At 41.7% G+C, this 23235-nt stretch overlaps 1 protein-coding gene across 2 annotated transcripts in view; it reads right to left on the bottom strand.

Annotated features, from left to right (window-relative positions):
- The window catches only part of ITGBL1 (integrin subunit beta like 1), a 154135-nt gene extending 135494 nt beyond the window's left edge, over nucleotides 1-18641 (bottom strand). Inside the window, exons 1-3 of one of the 2 annotated variants that reach the window (XM_086482065.1) lie at nucleotides 18624-18641; nucleotides 14716-14858; nucleotides 13229-13440 (exon numbers count right to left, since the gene is read on the bottom strand). In XM_086482065.1, the coding sequence (XP_086338191.1) occupies nucleotides 13229-13440; nucleotides 14716-14813 (310 nt within the window). In that variant the 5' untranslated portion in view covers nucleotides 14814-14858; nucleotides 18624-18641. Of the gene's footprint in view, nucleotides 1-13228; nucleotides 13441-14715; nucleotides 14859-18623 lie in introns of those variants that run through there. The other variant, XM_086482063.1, reaches the window with a different exon arrangement.
- Between the last annotated feature and the right edge of the window lie 4594 nt (nucleotides 18642-23235).

The following is a 23235-nucleotide window of genomic DNA, read 5'->3' as shown; positions in this document are numbered from 1 at the left end:
TTTGTGCATCACATACACAAAACTAGCAGGAAGTTAACCATTATAAATCTTGAAAAGAACTTGCACAATTATTTTTTATTGTCATACACAAATGTACGCCACAGGCAAGGCTCTCTGTTTAGAAGAGGCCACATACAAAAGAAAGCAGTTTACAACCAGTGCCAATTATAAACTCTAACATTTCTCCTCTATGCTTCAATCAATTAATCAGTCTTGGGAAAAAAAGGCAGTAGGAAATGTACCAGTCCCTCTCACTTTAAGAGGGTGCCCTAAAGCCCTGTGAATGAGAAAGCAGTATGTTCAGGAGTGAGAAAGGAGTATGTTCGGGAAAGAGAAGAAAAGTTCACTGTATCTGTGATTGGTGGAGGAACAGGTTATGCAAGGTGGCTTGTCCTGGGAAGTTCTTAGATGGATCCTCAATAACAGAAGCAGGAAAGACAGGGCACGCCAGCCTTAAGTCAAGCTGCAGTGCCTGAATCAGCCAGGCTGAAGAAACTAAATGAGAGCCTGGCCAGCTAAAACTGATCCTTTTTTTTGTTTCATAAAAGTTAATTGTAAAAATCAAATTTGGGCATTTTGCCTTAAATAAAAGGATTTCCACAAACATGGACTGCAGGCAAACCCATATAAATGGAGAGCAGTTGTATTAGATTGCAGGAGCTTCTACATTCTCAATTCCCATCTAGAGAAACTGCCCTTTCTGGAGAGGCAATTTTCTTTCAGTGACAGCTGGCACCTCGATCTCTTCCTAGACACAGACTGGGAGTTGTGCTTCATTATGCTTGCTGTGTTTGTGATGAGGATTATCTGCGGCTTGAAACAGAAGTAAGAATGAAGCAAAATTCTTTCAAACGATGGTCATTAGAAGTACCAGTCCTACAACAGTACTCCAATGAAGTGCTTCAAATCTATTTTCTGATTTTAAATACATTTCTTACTGATTATCTGCTTCCCACAATTTACCTATGAAGGCACTAGACAAAAATCTAAGTAAATTTGTAATACTGACTTCTATGATTCTGTAACTGAAGGTCTCAGCCTTATCACTACAAGTCAGACTACAGTTGTACAATTAATTCATTTCCGCTATTCTTTGCAGTTTAAAAACTGCTTGAGAAAGAACCAAGCCAGTACAGATCGTTAGGGTAAAAGCAAGCTGTGTTCTGAGAGCCTGCATAAGTGGGTTTTTACATGTAAAGCATGTAGTGATTAAAAAGCACAATTCTGCAAAAGCGTTCAGGAGAACCACACTCCAACATGTTCTTATATGGCTTTTTGTTATGGCATCACCACTGTTCAGCACGATTTGGACCTTCTGCAAGCATGCTCATAAGACGAAATTGGTTTTCCTTCTCCATTTCAGTTCTTCCCTGTTCCTGAAGAGAGATGTCAGAACCTCTCCAATAATCCTTCAAGGCACGACTTTACAAGCCACCATTTTGAGGACTGTTCTCTGGAATGCAGGCGTGTCCCTGCAGTTGTCAACATTTCTTTATAATCTTTTCATGGTGAGCTTAAAAGGATAGGAACCTAAAACCTTATTTCTGTTTAAAAGCCTGTCATTCTGGAATAGCTTTGAAAATGGTTACTCTTAGCTTGATTAATCAAAGTTATTTCAGAACACTCTGAATGAACAAACTGACCAATTCTCTGCAGGACTGATCTGCTACAAATTCACCTCCTTATTTGTACATGTAACACTTTTAACCTGGAAACACACTGCCTGTTTTCATAAATCAAAGCTGCTCTCACTTGGATAATGATACATAGTAATCAACAATTTGGTAATACCTAACGCCTAGACAGTCCTTTGAAAAAGGAATACATGACCATTACTTGTATGAAATAGTATTTTAGCATCTAAACATGAAAAAAAAAAAAAAAAAGGGGGGGGGGGTTGACACAGCCTTAAGTTATAATTTTCATACCATCCCATTTTATTCTTGTACCTGACAGGGACTCAGTGGTTTGAGAGTCCTTGAGCAGGACTCAGATACTTGGTCTCTCTTTTGAGTCTAATCATCAGTCTAAGATGATCAGGAGGCATATTTTTGATCTCTGACTCTCAGCTTCCCCTCTCTTCAGAAGAAAATATCAGAAGAAAAACATATACCTTCTAGTAACTTGTTGCAAGAACTGCAAAGAAAGATGTGTATCAGAGCTGGATGCTGTGATCATTACAGTCCAGCGTCATATACCAGACATGTTCACATCATCTGAAGTCAGACTTGCATTCTTCTCTGGAGGAGAGGAATCTATCCTGCTTGTATAAGCATGGCACTACCAGCTGAATTTACCATCAGCTTGTGTCCCCTAAGAATCCAGTAAACCCTGTTCAGAGGAAAAGAGAGATTACAGTTGAGTGTCTTGAAGACTCCCCAAAGTAAACAAGATAATCGTGATGTGGCTATATGAGAAAGAAAGGGAAAGTGGTTAAATTTCAGCTTCTGAACTACATCCTTGGAAAACAGGTTATCCACATCCGGATTTGTTACTATTTAAAAGTCACCGGCACTGTTCCCAGGACAAGTCAAAAGCTGTGTAGGTGAACAACTGAAAAGACAAAGATAATCCCTGAACTAGTTTTTTTTTCAGAGCACATACTCACCAGGACATACAGACATAGAAATGTATTAGATTTTAAGTAAGTTTACCTCTTGTCACAGACAAATGCCATTCATTATTCACCTCTAACAGAAACGCCTGTATCTTCATCTGCTGAAAAGTCATTCAAACCATATACCAGCTCTACATGTATACAAGAATTTCTGAAGGGGAAGGGACAGACAAGAAATGCATCTGGGTGTTTCACTAAGAGGAGAGGAAGAGGGTTTTCTTAAGAAGAGGGGCTTCTGGCTTCTGAGACTCAAATCAGCTTGCACCATCGAGTTTAGCAAATGCCTAGTTACTTTCTGCAAAACTTAACTTAGAACATTTGGAATGAGGAAATAAGGCGTGAAGAAATCTGTGTTACATGACCACAAACTGCCTTGCCATACGTGTTCCCCACATTTCAGACAAATGAATGGACTAAGGTAAATGATTAACATTTATATCTTGCTTTAAATACGTTATCAGGTTCGTAAACAAAACCATTTCAAATGTCAGGAAGCAACAATTTGCCTCCTGTCATTGATGAAGTCCACTGGAGAAAAGCATAATGAATACAAAATCAAAAGATCTATCATGGTGCAAATGCACAGGACTCTACATTAGAAGTAGAGAGTCGGATTTATCATTTCTTAACTGTCAACCATAAAACTTAAAGATTTAAATAACTTTTCTTTAATACATCCTTGTAAGTAAACAGGAAATTACATGCAAAGTGGGAAAAATACTTAAAAGGAGCTGGGTTTTGCATTCAGTAGCCTCTAACTGTGGGTCACAGAATCATAGAATCATAGAATCATTAAGTTGGAAAAGACATCTAGGATCATCAGGTCCAACCATTAACCTAACACTGACAAGTCCACCACTAAACCATGTCACTAAACATCTCATCTACACACATCATGAAAGCTAACATCCCCAATATCTAAAATGACTGACACTACCTGGTTTAAAAGACTGAACTGGAGCTCCTGGAAGCAGAAGACTAGAAAAAGCATGACGAAGGTGGACTGTGGCAGTCTGTTTGGGGCATGGGAGGAGTCTCCCAAAGCCCACTCATGCCTCTGCCCATCCCCAGCATCACCTCCAGGAAAAAAACACTGTGACCAGGTGGCTCCAGTCACAACATGTGCTGCTGCATGCTGCTGCCAGGGCAACAGCGTTTGGCTGTAACATTTTCCAAATCACAGTTATTACTCAGTTCACTCCTGCCAGTGTCAGAGTTGGCACTCCCAGTGACTTTCCCCATAAAATACCCCAGATATGCCTCCAAAGACTCTGACGGTCACTCTTTAAACCACTGGCAAGAAGATGCTCCAGATTATATCACTGTTGCTACTCCGGTGGATAGGCAGAAGGGTGAAGCAGGTATTAGGTGGATTAGAAATGTAACTGCACTTTCAAGAAAGGGGGCAGATGCAAATACACTTAAACTCTTTTGAATCTTTATTGCTCTTCATATCAGAATCTGATCATGTAACGGCTTGAGTTGTTGTTCCAGCCCACTCCCAATGTATCAACTCACAAACTCCTATCTGCAAATAAAACACTCAGTCCATCACTAGGAAAGGAAGCTTTTAATTAGCCTTTTAAAATATTGGTTAAAAGAAGAACATTTTTTCATTATGTACTCAGACTTGGAACAGAGGAGTGGAAGAAAACATACCTCACGGGATCTGGATATGTGCCTTTTCAATATAGAATTACTTCAATGAGCAGGGCTTGCAAGTAGTTTGGGCCAAAACAATCCTCTCTTTCTAGGGAAAAGTAAAAAACCTCAAAGAAATCAAAGAAAAATTCAAATAAAAAACCTCAAATTCCAGCTCCTTCACCTTTGCCTTGTTCTTCATAGTCCTTCCAGCTCCAAAGGAAATTTTAGTCCAGCAACACAACTGTGGTACACCACAAAGTTACGTGGCCTCCCTCCACCACCAGTTAAAACACTGATAAGTTACAGTACCACAAATACACTTTAGGGTCTTTCTTTGCATGGAAGCCAAGCACAAATTATCTTTTTCCTGGGACAGCGCTAGCAATGCGTTCTTTCCTCCTAAAAGAAGCTAATGGCAACTTTTTAAATTACCAACATGTTCCTAGTCAGGACAAACTACCTGGGACCACCTACACTGAAAAGTCTACAGGCAGTGGCAGAAGTGATGGCAGAAGAGAAACAGAAGGAAGATATTGGCCCGCTGTTAAACAGGAGAGGTGAATTAGTCACCAACAACACTGAAAAGGCAGATGTTCTCAGCATTTTCTTTACCTCTTAACAGCACTGTTGAGCCCCAGGCCTTGAGAGCAAAGAGCCAGGTCAATGCAAACATGACACCCACCTTCAGTGAAGGAAGAGACGGTATTCGAATGATTATAGGAGCTTGACCCCTATAAATTGATGGGCCCAGACGTTAGCCACCCCAAGGCATGAAGAGAGTGTGGTAGTTTGGTGTCTGGCAGGGTTTTGGTAGCGAGGGAGGGGACTACTGAGGTGGCTCCTGTAAGAGGCTTCGAGAAGCTCCCCGGGCTCCAATTTCGGACCTGCCTCTGGCCAAGGCCAGACGATTGGTGCCTCTGCGGATAACTATAGAGAGTGAAAGAAGTGGCTGATTGCGTCTCTATGTTCTGTTTGTGTTGGTGAGCGAAGGGGTATGGCAGAGAGACAGCCCTGCGGACACCCAGGTCAGTGAGGAAGGAGAGGGGGAGCTGTGCCGGAGCAGAGGTTCCCCTGCGGCCCACGCTGGGGTGGCGGCTGAGCCCCTGCAGCCCCTGGAGCCCAGCGGTGGCCCAGAGGTTGGCCTGCAGCCTGCGGAGGGCCCCGGGCCGGAGGAGCAGGGACCGGGCCCGGAGCAGCCGCGACTCCGAGGCAGCCCGCGCTGGAGCCGCCCGTCGGGGGGAGGGCGGCAGCCCCGGGAGGGACCCGCGCTGGGGGGTTGTGGGGAGCTGCGGCCCCGCGGGAAGGACTCCCGTTGGGGCGGTGGGTGGAGGGCTGTCTGCCGGGAGAGGGACCCCGCGGTGGGGCAGGGGAGGGCTGCGAGGGCCCCTCTCGCTGAGGAGGAAGGAGCCGCGGAGACACCTTGTGCCGGACGGACTGTGACCCCCATTCCCTGCCCCCTGCGCTGCTGGGGGGGAAGAGGGAGCAGAGCTGAGCCCGGGAAGACCGGAGGGGTGGGGGTGGGGGGAAGGTGTGTTGTATTTAAGACCTGTTTGTTTCTCTCATTCTCCTTGATGGTGTTGTTGTTTTGAATTAAATGTATGTTGTTATCCCCAAGCTGTGTCTGTCTTTTGCCCGTGACCAGAACTGGTGAGTGAGACCTCCCTGTCCTTTGTCTCAACCCTCAAGCCCTTTTGGTTGCATTTTCTCCTCCCCATCCCTCAGGGGACGAGGTAGGGGTAAGCGAGGGGCTGCGTGGTGCTTTTGTTGCCAGCTGGGTAGGCTTAAACCACAACAGAGAGCTGACTGTCATCATTTCAGGGCCACTCTGTAATTTTTGAGATGTCATGGAGATCAGGGGATATTCCAGAAGTCTGGAAGAAGGCTAATGTCACCCCATCTACAAAAAAGGCTCAGACAAGGACCCAGGAAATTATAGGTCCATCAGTCTTGCTTCAATCCCTGTGCAAGACATGGAACGAAGCCTCCTGGAGGCTGTCACAAGTCAAATGAAGCACATGATTGGAAAAAGCCGGCACAGATTCACCAAAGGCACATCGTGCTTGACAAACCTGATTGCCTTCTATGACAAAATAACCTGCTTGGTTGATGTGGGGTGAGCAGTAGACATTGTCTACCTGGATTTCTCCAAGGCTTTCAGCATGGTTTCCTACAGCCTCCTAGAAAAACTGATGCGTTATGCTCTAGGCAAGTGGTCTGCGTGGTGGGTGGAGAGCTGACTGACAGGCCGCACTGAGAGAGCGGTGGTAAATAGCTCCTTTTCAAACTGGCAATCTGTCACAAGTCAGGTTCCCTGGGGATTGATATTGGGCCCAATGCTGTTTAATATCTTCATAAGTGATCTGGATGATGGGATCAAGTGTACCCTGCTGAAGATTGCTGATGATACCAAACTGAGTGGGGAAGTGGACACTTCAGAAGGGAAAGCCACCCTGCAGGAAGACCTGGATAGGCTCGAAGAGTGGGCTAACAAGAACCTTACGAAGTTCAACAAGGACACGTGTATGGCCTTGCACCTGGCATAACATAATCCAGCAGTGCAGCACAGGAAAGGAACCTGGGGGTCCTGGTGGGCAACAAGTTCAATATGAGCAAACAGCATGCTGCAGTGGCAAAAAAAGCCAACAGGATGCTGGGTTGCATCAACAAGGACATCACTAGAAAAGACAAAGAAGTCATTATCCCACTCTATTCAGTGCTTGTCAGGCCACACCTGGAATACTGTGTTCAGTTTTGGTCCCCGCTATACAAAAAAGATGGCGACAGGCTGAAGGGGTCCAGGGAAGGGCCACAAAGATGATCAAAGGACTGGGAAGCCTGCCGTATGAGGAACGGCTGAGAGAATTGGGTTTATTCAGCCTTGAGAAAAGAAGGCTTAGGGGTGACCTTACTACCGTGTTCCAGTAATTAAAGGACGGCTACAAACAAGATGGAGACTCCCTTTTTACAAGGAGTCACATGGAAAAGATGAGGGGTAATGAGTACAATTTACTCCCGGGGAGATTCTGATCAGACACGAGGAAAATTTTTCACAACAATCAGCCACTGGAATAATCTCCCTAGAGAAGTGATGGAGTGCCCAACTTTGGACGCTTTTAAGATTCAGCTGGATAGGGTGCTGGGCCATTTTGTCTACACTGTGCTTTTCCCAAGAAAGGTTGTACCAAATGACCCTTGAGGTCCCTTCCAACCTGGTATTCTGTGATTCTCTGATGGTTTGAAGCCCTGTACAGGACCAACTATCAGCACTAAAACTTTAAATAAGAATATAAAATCTTACCAAGCCAGTCAGTTTTTCTGACAAAGGCTGTCATAAGAATACTTAGTGAAATCCATCCACTGATGAAGCAGGTAAGATCATTAACACACTCTTTTGTAACTTTAAGTACACTATTTTCTATCATCCATATCTCTTCCATATTAATAATAATGAAACACAAATGTTTATAAAAGGACTCAGTCTGTGAAAGCCATTTTGTCATAAGGGGGATGCTTTTCAAATAAAAAGAAGATTTCAGTTCATTATCAGCCAGCGAATAGCATAAAAATTCGAATCCACTTCAGAAGAATTATTTACATTGTTAAAACTTCCACAAAGGTTTGCTTTTTCTCTACAACAGTTAATCTTGTCACCCCAGTCTAAAGAAGGGCAAAAGGTGAAGGAGATGCTGCTTCCCCTCTGCTTTGCTGTTGGTGATGGCCAGAGGGGTTGCATTCGAGCTCTGCAAGGTGAGGCAAAAAGCCTCTCCTTCCACATGCCCAGTGTACTCTTTTTTTTTTTTTTTAAAGTAGCACATATTTTCCATGAATAATGTCTGCAGATGAGTGCTTTAGTTTGAAAGGAACAAAGGACTAAAGGTGCTCAAAATGAGGGCTAGGCATTTAGCCACAAGACATTTAAAAAGGTACTTCAGAAATGCCTCTCCCTTGCAGTGCCTCCATCTGAGCTGCCTCCTCACGCCTCAGTTGCCACTGCTGTGAACATACCTGCTACATTTGGAACTACAGCCATTGCAGATGTATGAAAGACTGCTTGAGTTTACCTGGATCAGGTACCAACAGTATAAGGCTGAGAATAATATGGGCTTTAGTTTGTGCTTTGTAATCTGCTGGGACCTTATGCACTTAACAAGGCAAGGAGCCCAAAATGAGGTCTGTGGTATCGCAGTGTCACTTCTACTAGAACCTGGGGGACCTGTTTTGAGGTGAATATGTATGCTTTTGTCACACCTACAAATCCTTGCTCCAAGAGGAAATGTCACTTAAGCCAAGTTCTGAAATCCAGACTAAAGCAAACCAGGTCAGAGAAGAACTGCAACCTCCATTTTCACCAGTAGCTTCCTGCCCTATTTTTAACTTGCTCTTTTTAGGAGGCTGTGTCTCCAATGATCACATGTGCCATAGCTGAATCTTCGCAAACATAGCCTCTGACAGAGAAGAGGCTTACACCTATTCCCAAAATCCAGGGCTTTGAATTTCACTTCGGATCAAATGGCAATCAATGCAGGTCACAGACTGGCTTTGCTTCACACTTTTAGCAAGAAATGCTGCTCAATGAAAAATCAGCGTGTCAGACCTCCCTTCGGTACTAATACAAAGGTACAGTTGTTAGAGCATTTCCAACTCAACTAAGATAGCTCTGCAAAAAACACTATTCAGCTTTTGTGCAAAGAGCAGTCCTCAGGTCAAAATGCTCTCCAAGTTACATTCTCAATTTCTTAACTCTCTCCAACTGATACATGGGGCCATATATCCAATTGGATAACATGGATGTTATACACGGATGTTATATATGGATGTTATACATGGATACATAACTATGTATTACATCAATTTGGATTTATCTTGTATTTCTGAATCCACCCATAGTCAATTTAATTTTTCACTTGTGTTCTCTGCATAGTTTAAAGCCTTAAAGAGTGGAAAATAATGGCACTGGTATCTTTCTGCCCTTCACATAACTATGATAACACTTAGGGCTGTGAAAACCTACAACTAACGCTGCCACTACATCGCCAAACTAGTCTTAAAATAGGTATAGCACTTACAGCAACCACAGCTTTGGAGAAAGAAACAGAAAAATCTTTCAGTGGCCTGAACAGTGTCAACAAAAGTTGCCCAGCAACTGCTTATGGCAGTGGTAAATCATGCAGTGATTATTCATAATATTCAGATACTATTCAGTAGGTGTAAAAGGTACTTCAGTTTGGAAGAAAAAGTTTTTATAAAATTTTAATAACAATGGGGAAAAAAAGACCATGATTATAGTTCTGAGTAAAGAGGAACCTTTTTCATATGTTGCTCTCTATGTTGTCAGTGAATCTTATCTGCCTCTTGATCTTACCAACTATGAGCAGTGCAATCATACTGTCTCCTGTCCCATCTGGCAATTTCTGTGGTCCATTCTCTAGGAACATCTAGAGGGTCCCCAGCTGCTCATGGAAGTCTACACTTAGTTTATTTTTTCTGTCTTCATTAATCACAGGCACAGTAAAATGATTAACTAAAAAAAAAAAACCACCACTAAAATTGGTTTTGCTTTACACTGCAAAACCACAGAAAAATAGGTATCAGGTAGCAATGTGATAGGAATTAGTGCTGCATTCCACTTTCTTTTGCACACAACACAGGCTACACTTCATGCTAAGAAAGCCTGAAGCAACATGTACCTGTCTGAGGTCAGAACTACTATTTGCAAATAAACAGCAACAAATATATTGTCTGCTCTGAATGAAGCATAAATACTTTGAGGTCTTGATTCAATGTTTGATTCAGTCTTCCTCCTCTTAGTTCATCTCCTTGAAGATCCGCAGCAAATGACAAAACAAAGATGTCATCAACGCTGCGAAAAGAATGACATTATTGCAGCTCTACTCTTCTTTGCTCTACACCCTATGATATGACAGGCAGATAAAAAGGACACTGAGAAGGACAGGAAACTCAGTGACTCAGACTACAGCACTTCATTTCTCTCTTATTGTTTCCGACTCCATGAGAGATCACCTATTGCTTTATCAATTTCAGTGGGATAAAAGGCAAAAAAACTATCAGAATTCCCTCTAAAGCACTTGGAAACATCATGGAAGGGAAATACATCAGAAAAGTCTCAATGGAGAATAAAAAGACAGAGACATTTGACTCTGCTCTTCTTCATTACTCATGGCATAATCTCTTTCCCGTTGCTAATACAAGGTGATAAGAAATCATAAACAGATGGACATCTTCTCTATCTTCAGGTCTTCCCTCTTCAGAATATGGGTGTCCAACGACTGGTCCAGAAGATGGATCTGACCTAGAAAGTGCCTTGAAGATAATGAGCTGCATATTGAGCAACCAAGAACTTTGTTTAGCTTGGGACAGGAAAGGGAAGTGGAGATATGTCTGAACTGACTGTCAGGGAAAAACAGCTGTCTTTGGCACTTGTGACTCAAAAAACTCTGCCTGCCCAACTCTGAGTATGAACATCACTGGTGATTAGACATCAGTCAGTTGAAAAAGGCATCAACCTGGCAGCTTGAAAAGTAGCTTGTTTGAAACAGCATTAATCTCAAATACCATGGCTCTCTAGAGGAATATTCATTTAGTGTCTAGAAGTTCTGCATGTGGTACAAGTCAGCAGTTATTGTTGTTGTACTCATCAGGAGAGACCCACAATGAAATAGGACAGCAAATATCAAAACAAAAATAGGAAAAAGAAGAGTAAAGCAGGAAACAGGAATAGAACTGCAGTAAGACATTTTGGCTATTCACTTATAGGAAACAATTTCATCATTGAGTCAAAAAATGTGCTCAAAAATGCAAAGAAAGGGAAATATGTCATACATACATGGGAAATCAGCTTGGTGGTGTGATGTTAAGAAACATCAGAAGATCCAGTTCACTAAATGGTTGAGGAAGATGTTATTTATACAACATCAGGACTAGTCTCCTGCCAGTTGTACTAGATCTGACCATCTTTTCTATGCTCCCCTCCTCCCATATACATGCAACTTAAAGTTAAGTCACGAAAAACGTGAAAGAAAAATGAAGAGGGCAGCAAGCACAGCCAGCCTGAAAGGAGGAGTTTCACCACCCAGATCCAGATGCCATGTCCCAGCCCCGAAGGAGTCATCCAGGGCCACCCTCCTGCAGTGCTGGGCAGCCCTGGACTCCAACAAAGTCAGGTGGACTCTAAGCACCATTCTCAAAAAAACCAAACCAAACAAGCGAATACCCTAGGCCCTTCAAAGCTGTTTCCCTCCTCATGACATTGTACTGAATTTTTTTACTACTTATATTTCCAGAAGAGTGAATTTAAATTGACATCTCAGTGGTAATGTGGCTTCATTACTCGAGCTACAAATGGTGACAACTACAAAAAATTGGTTTTAGAAAAATGTTTAATCACTTAACATGCGCATCTTTGAACTGCTGCATGAAGTGCTCCACAAAAGCTAAATTTTGCTAGAAAGCTCTTGGGTTTGCTTATCCTGTCAGCACCCCTTTCCATAAAGCACTGACAAAACTTGAAGCCACTGCTCATGACATTAAGAGGAAGATAATAGTGGAGTTTGTAGCAGAATATTAAAATTGAAGGCGCTTTCAGTTTCACTTTATACAATTACCCCAGCAACAACAGAAAGCATATTGAAATCATACCACCAATCCAAAAATTCACCTTTGGGACAGCACAGCACTGAAATGATAGGCGGACCCCCAATATTTCTTATGTAACTGGACTTAACACTGCTGACTAGAGAATCTATAAATCAGTTTCTCCACAAAACTCTAAAGTCATAGGTGCCAAATACCAATATTTTTCTCATAATTCCATCCTTGATCTTTTAATGTTATTATTGGACTTCTTATTCTTAGCTACATTGTTGCTAAAATAAGTTGCTCTTTTTTTCCTACAAAATTTGCCAAACCCACTTCTGGAATGCATTTGTATTATCCTCTTACTAGGAGAATTCCTGTAACATTCCCATTGACCTAATTGCAGTTTTTGGCCTGAAAAGATGACACGTTTGTGTGAATCTGGTAAAGCTGTTGAAGCAGGGATGCTAGAAATGAAGTACCCTTGTGGCCCCTTTCATCAAGCTCCAGGCTGAATCCCCTTAGGAATGTGATGGCATTTCTTCTCCGTGCTTTCTTCTAAAATCCTATTCTAAGCCGCTTAAAAAAAAAAAAAAAAAAAAAAAAAAGCCCAAAATCTGACCGAAATAGCCCAGAAACTTAAGTAAAGACAGCTGGAAAGATGAAAGAGTGATAATGTTTAGATGCAAACCAAGCAACATGTTCCAACAACTGGCAGGGACTAAATCCTGTCTCAGAAATGTATGTTATTTCATCTGTCATTAAAGAATACAGTGTCAGCAGGGAAATCTCTCAAACCACAATACAATTACATTGTTTTAAGTCTCTGTTTGGAAAGCATTATCATTACTTAGAGAAAAATAGAGTTTTAAAATTTATACACTCTTCGTATGGTACCTGTTACAGCAAACCTTCTTCCTCACAGCAGGAGAGGAAAAAAATAAAAAATTACAGGACAAAATCGATTGTTCCGATGGTTTAAAGCCTTGGTAGATACCATATGCCATCATTAGGCAAGCAGCTCAAATGCAGCAATATTATATGAAAAACACAGGCAATATCATGTCCTGTATTAGATCCAAAATACAGTTTGCAGAGCCTCCAACCCAAAGCAATTCCTGCTCTTGCCCTTGCTGCAGATGAAGTTTGTTCTGGGCAAAGTCCCATTTTATGGCAGAGACAGTCCCTTTGACTTGTATTATTTAATCTGGTAAAATCCTTGGATTGTGCCCACAATCCCATTTAGAGTCATGATTCAGGGACACATACAAAACTGTGTCTCTACTGATCAGTGTGCTGTGCTCCTGACATATTTCTGGTTATACTATATGCCCTTAATTTTCTAAGCTTCTGTCACCATAGTGGCTTCCTTACCTGCGCAGATCTTCCCATCATAGATCTCGCACACCCAGTCATGGCACTCGCAGAGTGGACCGTAGTATTTGCCGGACTCGGTCACTTGGCAGATGCAAACTCCACACTCACATCTGCCTCTGTCACTGCACAGCTTCCCCCCTGGGACACGGCACCTGAGCTCCGACTCAGTCCGGGACAGCCGGCATGAAGAAGGACTACCCAAACCAATCCTGTGGAGGACAGCAAACAGGACAAGCTGTGGCCAAAGCCAGGGGCTGCTGCTCAGAGCTGGCGAGAGCTTAGCTCACAGGAAACCTTTCTCCTGCCATGGCTTCAGCCAATCCCCAGAATATCATTTTTAACACCACCACTTTAGTTATGGTTGTAAACTCTTACGTGCCTCAAACCACCCAATTTTCTTCTCTTTCATGAGAAAGCTCATTGCTACCTGCAGGAATGCTTATATTGTATTTTACTTACCTTGCTAACTGCATTAGGTTCATCTTTTTCATTGTGCATATCTGGTAAATATGCATATACATGTATAGTCTGATTATCTATCATGAAACATTTTGATCTAAATCATTCCAAAAGCTTTAGAAAAGATGTATACATCCAAACACCTAGGTAGCATAACAGGAATATAGGATACCAAAAAGCAAACCTATGATTGATTCTAATAAAGTATATTTGCCAAAGTCATCCTTCTGGTCGTCAAGATATATAGGATCCATGGAAAAGGAAACTGAAGTAGCCACTGCTTTCCATGCAACAGTGTAGTTTGTGGCTGTGGTTTTAGTAAAGTCATCAGAATTTGGATGCTAGATCTGAAGATTTGCAGCTCTGCCATGCAATTGTACCACACACTCCAGCACACTGGAGACCAGGACTTTCAGGGCATACACAGGGAAAACCACACGTTGTCTCACCAGGAGCTGGATTATAGGAAAAAAGAACAAAGGACTGGCCAAGCCAAAAATAGGCATTCACAAAGCTAGGGAATACTGAGGATTCAGGTGACTAGTACCTGCACTTCTCAGACACTGGTTTTTGCAGGCTGTGGAGCAAAGGAGATGCTGGCTCTGAGAGCAGGCGGGTGCTGGCCCTGGTAGAGGGGAAGAGCAAAGGGCAGCATGTCTTGCTATGCCACTGCACCAAAGAGCAGGAACACAGGGGGTTTGTGGTTAGGCTCCTGCTCCGCTTAGGCAGCAGAATTTAGATGTTTGGGTGTAAAGACTCATCACTATCCAGCTCTTCCCCCTTCGCGCCTTCAAAAGTCTGCCTCTCAGGCAGGAAATACATCATTGCAACAAACTCCCACAGTTTGCACAACACCTATTTAGGTTCCCAGCAACCCAGGGCTCTTCCCTCAGCGTCACTTTTAAGCAGGCTGAGGAAGAGCTCACAAACCACTCCACCGCTCCCTCCACAACCCTACCTCCACACTCCTAACATCTCGTAAATCGGTCACAAACCCCCCCGGGAGGCTTCAGAGCTGCACTTACCAGAGGGCCGGTGGGCCGGCCGGCGGCGCAGGGTGACCGGCCAGCAGCAAGGTGACCAGCAGCAGCACCACCAGCCCCGGCAGCCCCTGTGCGTACATGGTGCCAGCTGCCCTACACCGCACCTGGAGCGCTCCCACGGATGGCTGGACGGCCGGACAGATGGCCGGACAGACCGGCCGAGCGTGCGGAGAGCTGCGAGCTGGACAAGCCCAGCTCCAGGGCTGCTCCCCCCGTGCTGCAGTGGCTCTGATTAGCTGCCTGGGAGCGGGATTTGGGCAGCGCTCTGGGAGGGAGGCCGGTGCCAAACCCCGAAGTTTACAGTCTAGGCAGGGAAGTAATTAGAAACAGTTGCGCAGCCAGATGGTTTATTTTGATGTTTTAAAAGTGGCCCGTTTGCAGATGTGAATGAACTGTCTCATTCTCAAAGTGCAGGCACCGTAAATATTTGAGGTATGTGCATCCCCCTGTCCTTTGACGGATGGCTGCGTGGGATAATCTGTGTAACATGGTGGGGGAAATGTGCACCGCTGAGGAGCCAGGACCAGTGCTCCCCAGCTGCAGCATCCCTGCCCGGCTGCTGGAGCACCTCCCTCCCGCCTGCCTCCCCAGGTCCCTCCCTCCCCTCCTTTCCCCAAGGCTGCCTACCTGCGCAGGGCATCGCACCCTGAGACACCGCTGGCTGCTAACCTGCAGCAGCCTCAGGGATTACAAATTAACAAATATTATTAGTTATCCGTTTCCTAATGCCTCATTAAAACATGCAGTACAATACTTCGTCAGAGCAGTGGGAGATTTTGGAAGCACTTTAAAACTAAGCTAAAATGAGGGATAGTCTCTCTCAATGAAGAAAATTCGGCAGGGACGGCCACGTGTATTTCTTTATGCTACAGAAATATTGCAACAATTTTTGATCCCTCTGGCTGTCCTGGGAAATTGCTGATTGTCTGATACCTCCCTGAGGTACAAGCTCTTAAAGAAACACACTTCCACCACAAAAGATGGTAGGATATAGGTGTCTTAGTCTACACACACACATATACGCATTTTTAAAGCCAGCAACTCACAGAAGAAACTTCCGCTTTTTCCAGAGCAAATATAGGAGACTAAAGCCCTCAGTAGCTTTCTCAAAATGAGCAACTTCTGGTTTATTTTCATATCAAGTATCTGGTATACCACAGACTGTACTGTTCTAGAGAACATTTTAAGATTTGGTTAAAAATACTTTGACTCAGATACCACCTTTCCTAAAAGTGTGATTAGGTGTCTTACATTTTACACAAGGCTACAATTCCCAGGATTCCTGCTAACACAACTATCTCTGCATTTCCTGAAAAAAAAAAAAATATAAATGCATCAGGCATTTGACTTCGCTCTGCTTGTCTCATAGACACCAAAAGAACATTCAAAGTCCAGTTTGGGGCCTGTAAAATCCAGGTTTTAGTCAAATACCCATTCAGTTGAAGTATAAACTTTCACTGAAACACGAATAAGAGATTGGACAAAATATGTTCCAGCGTATATGTAAATATACGTTCTTATTCCCTGAAGATATACAGGTTTAAACCAAACATGATTCCAATGGACTATTAAAACACAATGATTTGTCTTATTTTAACAGGCTATCTTAAAGCTGTGAGGTGTAAAACCTTGCTTTCTACTTGCAGTGTAGTATCCTCTATATAACACATAATTTTGCCTTGAAATATGAGCAAGTAGAATTTGGATGTAAAAAACCTAAAAGCCCCGTATACAGCTGTTGCATATTGTATACTACCTTTCTAACAGTTTTGCTGCCCTTCATAGTGTATTTCATATTTCAAATATCTTACAAAATTTTCTCATGCAATGGAGCTGGTAAAATTCCTGTATTGAGTGATCTGTTGGCTTCAGTCTTGTGAATGTTTACAGTTGTGCTAATCTCACACATTTGATTTCGATGGATCTAGTGAAAAAGTAAGTAATATTGGCAGGCCTTTATTTCTGACAGTCCTTGAAGTCCATGCCTGATGCAGCACTATGCATCCTATCTGTGACAGTTTTTCAAATTCATTTGTACCACTGTAAATAATTTTAAAAAACACAACCAAAACCCAAAAAAAACTTAGATTCAAAAAGGGAGCACTCTTAAGAACATATGATTGTCAGAAATTGTACTGCCAGAAGTCTGGAGTTAGAGAAGAATAAATAGAAAGCTTTACATTTTAAACAATAGTAATTCCCTTCTGGCACTAAATTTATCTTTAATCCACAAACTAAAATGTTGCCATCTGTTCATCTTCCTCGTTTTTCCCTGTGCAGACTGGTGCTGATAGGTATTCACAAGATCTTCAAGCAGCCTGCATACTATAACTTCAAACGTACGAGGAGAAAACATCCATCATGAGATTTTGACCTTATCACTCTCTTATTTTTTATTTATATTTGTCGAGTTTTGAAGTAATACACACCTTTACGCTGTGGACCTTTTGAATTTGGAGAAGGCGCAGTTACACAGTACAAGGGTGCAGTATTTAAAATGTGCACCCAGAGCTTAAGTTTAATAATTGCTTTCATGTGTACATGCCTCTAACGCAATATCTCAGTGCTCCCTTACTGGACATTAACCTTTGCTCAGATTTATTACTTCATCATTTAAGCCTACAATATTCGTATGCATGCATGCATATATATATATATCTGTATATATACACGCACAATGTGTATTTATTTGGGAGCTAAGTGGCTTCCAAATAGACTGTAAATTCAATTTCTAAGGAGCCAGTCTCTTTTAAATGAGAACCTGACACGCTGCCTTGATGACTGCTCACTTCCTTTCAGCCACTCCTGAACATAATATTAAGAAGCTTTGTTCTCTGCTGGATAACATACACCTACGCAAAGTAAAACTCATAAAATGCTACTTTTCCTACATATTGGAGTTTTAGACTAAGGCTTCAGACCTGTAGGTGCTTGGTAGATGTACACTTCACACATTGCAGTGTCACTACCTGCAGAGTAAAGGTAGAGAAGTCAACACAACAATGAGGAGGAGGAGCTGGAACTTACTCCTAGCACTGAACAGTCTTTTGAAAAGTAGGCAATAGGTTTAAACAATACTTGTCAGACAAGAAATGTCTTCAAATAAAGATGTGGAATCAAGAAAATAAGTGCTGCTACACACACCTACACTTGAACCTCAGTTTAAGTATATCGCTATTAGTGTTCTTATTAAAAGTCTGCAGGATTTGGTATGATCAGAGATTGGGACTGCAATTTTATTTAGCAGAAGAGGAACCAATAATGCAATTTCCTATCCAAAGTGGTGATAGCTCTTTTGTGGTTTCATAGCCTTCTGAAATGTGAAGAAGTGTGATGTAACATTATGCGTGAAAATCAAGTTGTAAGCCTTGGAGTAGACAAGGTAATTCATAAGCAGTGATTTTTTTGAATTATTTTTTTAAAGGCAAGTGATATCTTAACTTTGCCAGAATATTTATGTTGTAAAGCAAATTAGAATCATATTAAAAATAAAAAAAAACCAAACAAAACAACCAAAACCAAAACCAAACAAAACAGAAGAAAAATCTTTTTTACAGTAAGAGTGGTCTAAACCTGGAACAGGTTGCCCAGAGATGTTGTGGAGTCTCTACCCTTGGAAATATTCAAAAGCCATCTGGATATGGTTCTGGGTAACTGGCTCTAGGCGACTCTGCTCCGAGCAGGCGGGTTGGACTAGACGATCTCCAGAGATCCCTTCCAACCTCAAATATTCCATAATACTATGACTCTGATGACATACTGTGCTACTGAACAAGACTTGATTTGGTGTGGGGAGGCAGACAGACTCTGCCTACTCCTTTATTACAGCCTCTCAGTGGCCAGCTTAATTCTATTGTCACTTTAACGAAGCCATTAGGTTTGCAAACCACGTTTATTGCTAGTTTTAAGGATCTTTTTATCTTTAACAAAACAAAGCAAAATGCACATGCAGTGAACAGTCTAAGCTTAAAAAAAACCTGGAGACCACCAAAATTTGTCAAATAATCCTCCTGGTTTCCATGGAAGCCATTTTAGTAACACCACGGGTTTGTATCAGTGGAGACATTGCATTTGCTTACATAGCAATTTTCTAAAATTAACCAGAAGCTGAAAATCCCACATATCACACAAGTTATTATTTCTCCATAAAACATGGAATGAGGAGAGTTGGAAGCTTCCAATGATTCTTCATCCCTTCTGTCAAGGGCATACAATCACTAAATGAGATGACTGTAAAGATCTATGACAAACCACTTTAACACCCATGGACCGAAATACTTGCTGGATTTAACTAAAATCTGTCTAAACTAAACAGATCAGAAATGCATGCAGCCGTTGAGAGTCATTGCTGTGATAGCCGATGGCACCCTTGGAAGGGAGCAGGAGACAGAGTACACTAGAGCTGTGCAGAACAGAAAATCTCGTGTTCATTTTGCTGACATGACATGGAATCTAGGACAGCTGATGGTATCACAAGGGGAATAGAAATAGCTTTTGGAGTTATAGGATCAAGGTTAGAACAAGATTAAAGCTGAGCTGGCCTGAATGTAGCTGGCCTGAATGGTAGTGAATATAAGCTACCCAAACAGTTCATAGGCCAATATTAATCAAGATGTTATTGTGTTGTACTCTAGTGTAAAACCTTAGCTTACTCTTTCAGGTCCCAGTTGAAACTTTAAATAGCAGGTAGGTCTTTTGTTTGTTTAATGTTTACTAGTTAATTCCCCTAAACAGCAATAATACTCTGCACTTACAGAGGCCTTAAGTAAGCATAACATTTTTAAGCATAAGCTTGCAAGACAGCTCAAATGCCAGCAATAACAGTACATTTTAAAAAACATACTACTACGTTCTTAACTGTTTAGCACTTACTTCAGAAAGTGAGTCAAGGTCTCGAGTAATCCAAGCTAACAGTATTGTTGAAGAGGCCAAGAACAGAAATAAGTAGGTATGTTATTTTCCAACATAAATTCTCACTCTGCGGTCAAATTGTGCCTTACTTCTCGAAGGGACAACATTCCTTGCTGCTGGGAATATTGAAAAATTTAAAATAGTGGTAAATAAAATAAAAATAATGAATGTTTGTGATTTCTAATTTTTTTAAGTAGTTACCTGAATGAGTTACAACGAAAGATCATTTTCATCTTTTTGACCAAAGTTGTTTCTAAGAATAGTAAATTAAAAAATAGATAGTGCTGACTTCTTAGAGGCAAAACTTCAGTAACTCAGGTTGAGTGCCTGAGTTAAACATATGCACACCAGATTCTCCAGGCAACAGTAACCATCTCGTATGGTTTCAATGCTCTGTCTTACACTGGGTCCTGCCACTTGACACCAAAAATGAAGGAGAGACAGAATTTAACAAAAAGAAAGGGTGGAGGAACACCATTATTGCCCCTCTTCCAAGTACTCAATACTTTTCGAAAGCAAACCAAATATATACATAGTTAGCTGTAGACTTAGGACCCTCCTTAAGGTTTGAAATTTTGAAAACCATACTCCATGTCCTTTATTCTGGTTCACCAATGTTGACACCGGACACAGACATTCAAGAATGACAGTTTTGTAATCCATTCTAATCAAAATTACTCATGAACATTAACCGATCTTCTCTTGCAGTCAGGAGTCTGATGTTGCTCCCTGACCATTTCTGTTAAGGTTATAGGCTTCACAGCAAGACCACCTCTCAGCTTGAGCCACACAGAGCAGATGGATGGAACAAAGATGGGCTGCTGAGCTGATTTGAATCACGCAGAGCCCTAGGAAGACGGGAGCGCTGCTCAGCGTGTGCAGAGCAGGACTTCAGACTAAAGGGAAACTTTGTGGTAACCGCCATTAAGATGGCTGAGGCCTTTGGACGCCCTGGGGCTACACAGCAACAAAGCAGGAATAGAGCAGTTTCTGACTTGTATCCTATGCCTAAATGATTAAATCTTCCTTTGGGTCTGAAGTTTAATTCTGAATTTCTAAATGACATTTTGTGACCTTTTTGAAAAGCTCAAGCATAATATCAAAATTAATACTTCATGAATTCTTTTACTCATTATGGAATATCTGAAATCTGATCAAGCAGTGAATTCTTTCCTAAGTGGTAAATCAAACTCCAACAATGGCATTTCCAATAAGCTCAGCTCCTTGGGATGTTTTAAAAATTTGTTTACATTATTCTTCATCTCTTCAACAGATACTCATGGAAAGTAAGGACGAGAGAGCTACAAATAAAGTTCAAACAACTCCAGAAATAAAAATCCATAATTTCTCTACTTTTAATGTAGTTTTACCTATTTTCAACCACAGTAGGATAATTAAAATACACATATTGCTGTGGAATCATGTATATTTATACAGATGTCAGCAAATGGAAGAGTAGCAATTGGATTTTAGAAGATGGAACAGTTGGTCCCCAACCTGTGTTAAGGACCTACTAGTGTTTTCCCTTCTTAACTCTTGCTCTTCCTCACTGAAAATGGGGAAGATTAGGATGTTCCTTACTTGCCTGCTTTGGTGTACTCTAGAAACACTTATTCTAATTTTTATCCTTTTAATTTCTTGAGTTAACTGCATCCCAGGAAAAAAAAAAAAAAAAAAAAAAAAAAAGAACACCACATGGCTTGAGAGCTATCCAAATTCTGCAACAAAACATGAAAAACTAAGTAGATGCTTTGTATTCCCTCTTTCTCTTCAGGACCTGCTGAGTGACCAGGTCTAGGGAACTTTGGTTTAATCACCTTTCATCCAGGAAGATTTTACTGTGTTTGCACATCATGTTACAGAAATTAAAGAGATAGGTAAGGCTGAGAATTCCACCCTTGAATTCTCAATATCAATCTTCTGGAATTTTTGAAAATTTCCTTTTAAATGGAAGTTTCCCAACGGCCAGTTTCAACCATATGTTGAAGTTTGAAGAATGAATACAGAAATTCCTTTATCTGTTCTAGATTTGTACAGATGAGAGATAAATCTTTACTAGAACATACCTTTCCTTTTGACCTGTTTCATATTACCATAAAGTAACATCTTAAGATTACCTTCCAAATTTAGTCCTTATCTGTGTGTTTATAGTTTGCTCTTTAGGTCAGTGGGAATTTTCTAAATCAGAATAAAACCAAACTTCAGCCCTAAATATTAAACATCAGCAGGCACTTTAAATGACTGATAGACTCTTTGCAAAGTTATATCAGCAATTTTATAAATATCTAGGTTTTCCACTTTATCCTCTCATACATGATATATGCCACTCAGGTTCTAAAATGTTCATAGTTGCTTTTCATGTGACAGGTATGAAAGTAAATTTGTGGTGAAATAGCAAAGCAAAAAAGGGCTTTTTCTTGCAAACACCAGACCTTAATTGTCTGCACAATTCTTTAAATAGAAGATACTACTATTCTCCCGTTGCGCATAGGCAGGTACATTGAGGCATCAAGGGCTAAACCCTTCTTCCAGCATCAGCTTCATCTGATGCAAGTCATGCTCATGGACAGGCTGTCAAAGAGAACCCAGTCTCCGGCTGAAAGTGTGGGTCCCTGTTACTAATAGTAGCTTGCAGTTCACAGAGGCTCAGTATGGGCAGGTAGGGCAAAATTTAGCACTGTGTTACCAACTGATACCAGGTACACGTAGAAGTTTGAAATACATAAGGAAATATGTATTCTGTAATACAAACCACATGTAAGCATATTAATCCACTTTTATTTGGCACTCATTAAGCGTTATTTAAAATACTGCACCCAATTCTGAGCCCCCTCCAGTAGACGAAAGATGCTAACACACCAGTTCAGTGTCAGGCCACCAAGGTGGTTGAGGCTGGAGCACTTGCCCCATGAGGAGACAATGAAGGAGCTGGGCTTGTTCAGCCTGGAGAACGGATGGCTTTGGGGGCACCTAAAAGCAGCCTGCCAGGGTCTACGAGGAAGCTGTCAAGGGGATAGTGCTGAGCTCTTCCCAAGGCTGCATGGCAGGAGGACAAGAGCCAGGGGACAAGAGACAGTCGAACTGCATGTCAGGAAAAAATCCTTCACCACAAGGACAGACAAGCACTGGAACAGGTTGCCCAGAAAGGCTGTGCAGTCTGTCTCTTGGGAGGTTTTCAAGACCCAACTGGATAAATCCCTAAGCAAGCTAATCCCACACCAGAATGTGATCTCATAGCCGAGCCTGGTTTCAGCAGATTGGTCAGACCAGATGGCCTCCCGAGGTCGCTTTGAACCTCAACCGGTCTATCAAGAATTATTTTTCCCAGGCCAGTTTATCCACAGAAAAACTTCTGCAGAAAGTCACATTTGCTGGTAAATGTTGGTTTCTTTTCCTTAGATACAGTTACAACATTTCACTGTTTGCAACTGTCAGTTTTCATTTGTGAGATGTTATCACCAACAGCATAATGCTGCCTAGCAACTTATTCCAAGTAATAAAATATAACTGTGGAGGAAAAAGACAAAATGTGAAGAGCATTATTTGTAAACACATTTATCCTTAAACTGATTTGTTTTCCTTTTTTTCCCC

This window comes from Leptosomus discolor, chromosome 1, assembly GCF_034619465.1.
Source record: "Leptosomus discolor isolate bLepDis1 chromosome 1, bLepDis1.hap2, whole genome shotgun sequence".
NCBI lineage: Eukaryota > Metazoa > Chordata > Aves > Leptosomiformes > Leptosomidae > Leptosomus > Leptosomus discolor.
This window is presented reverse-complemented; position numbering and strand designations above follow the sequence as displayed.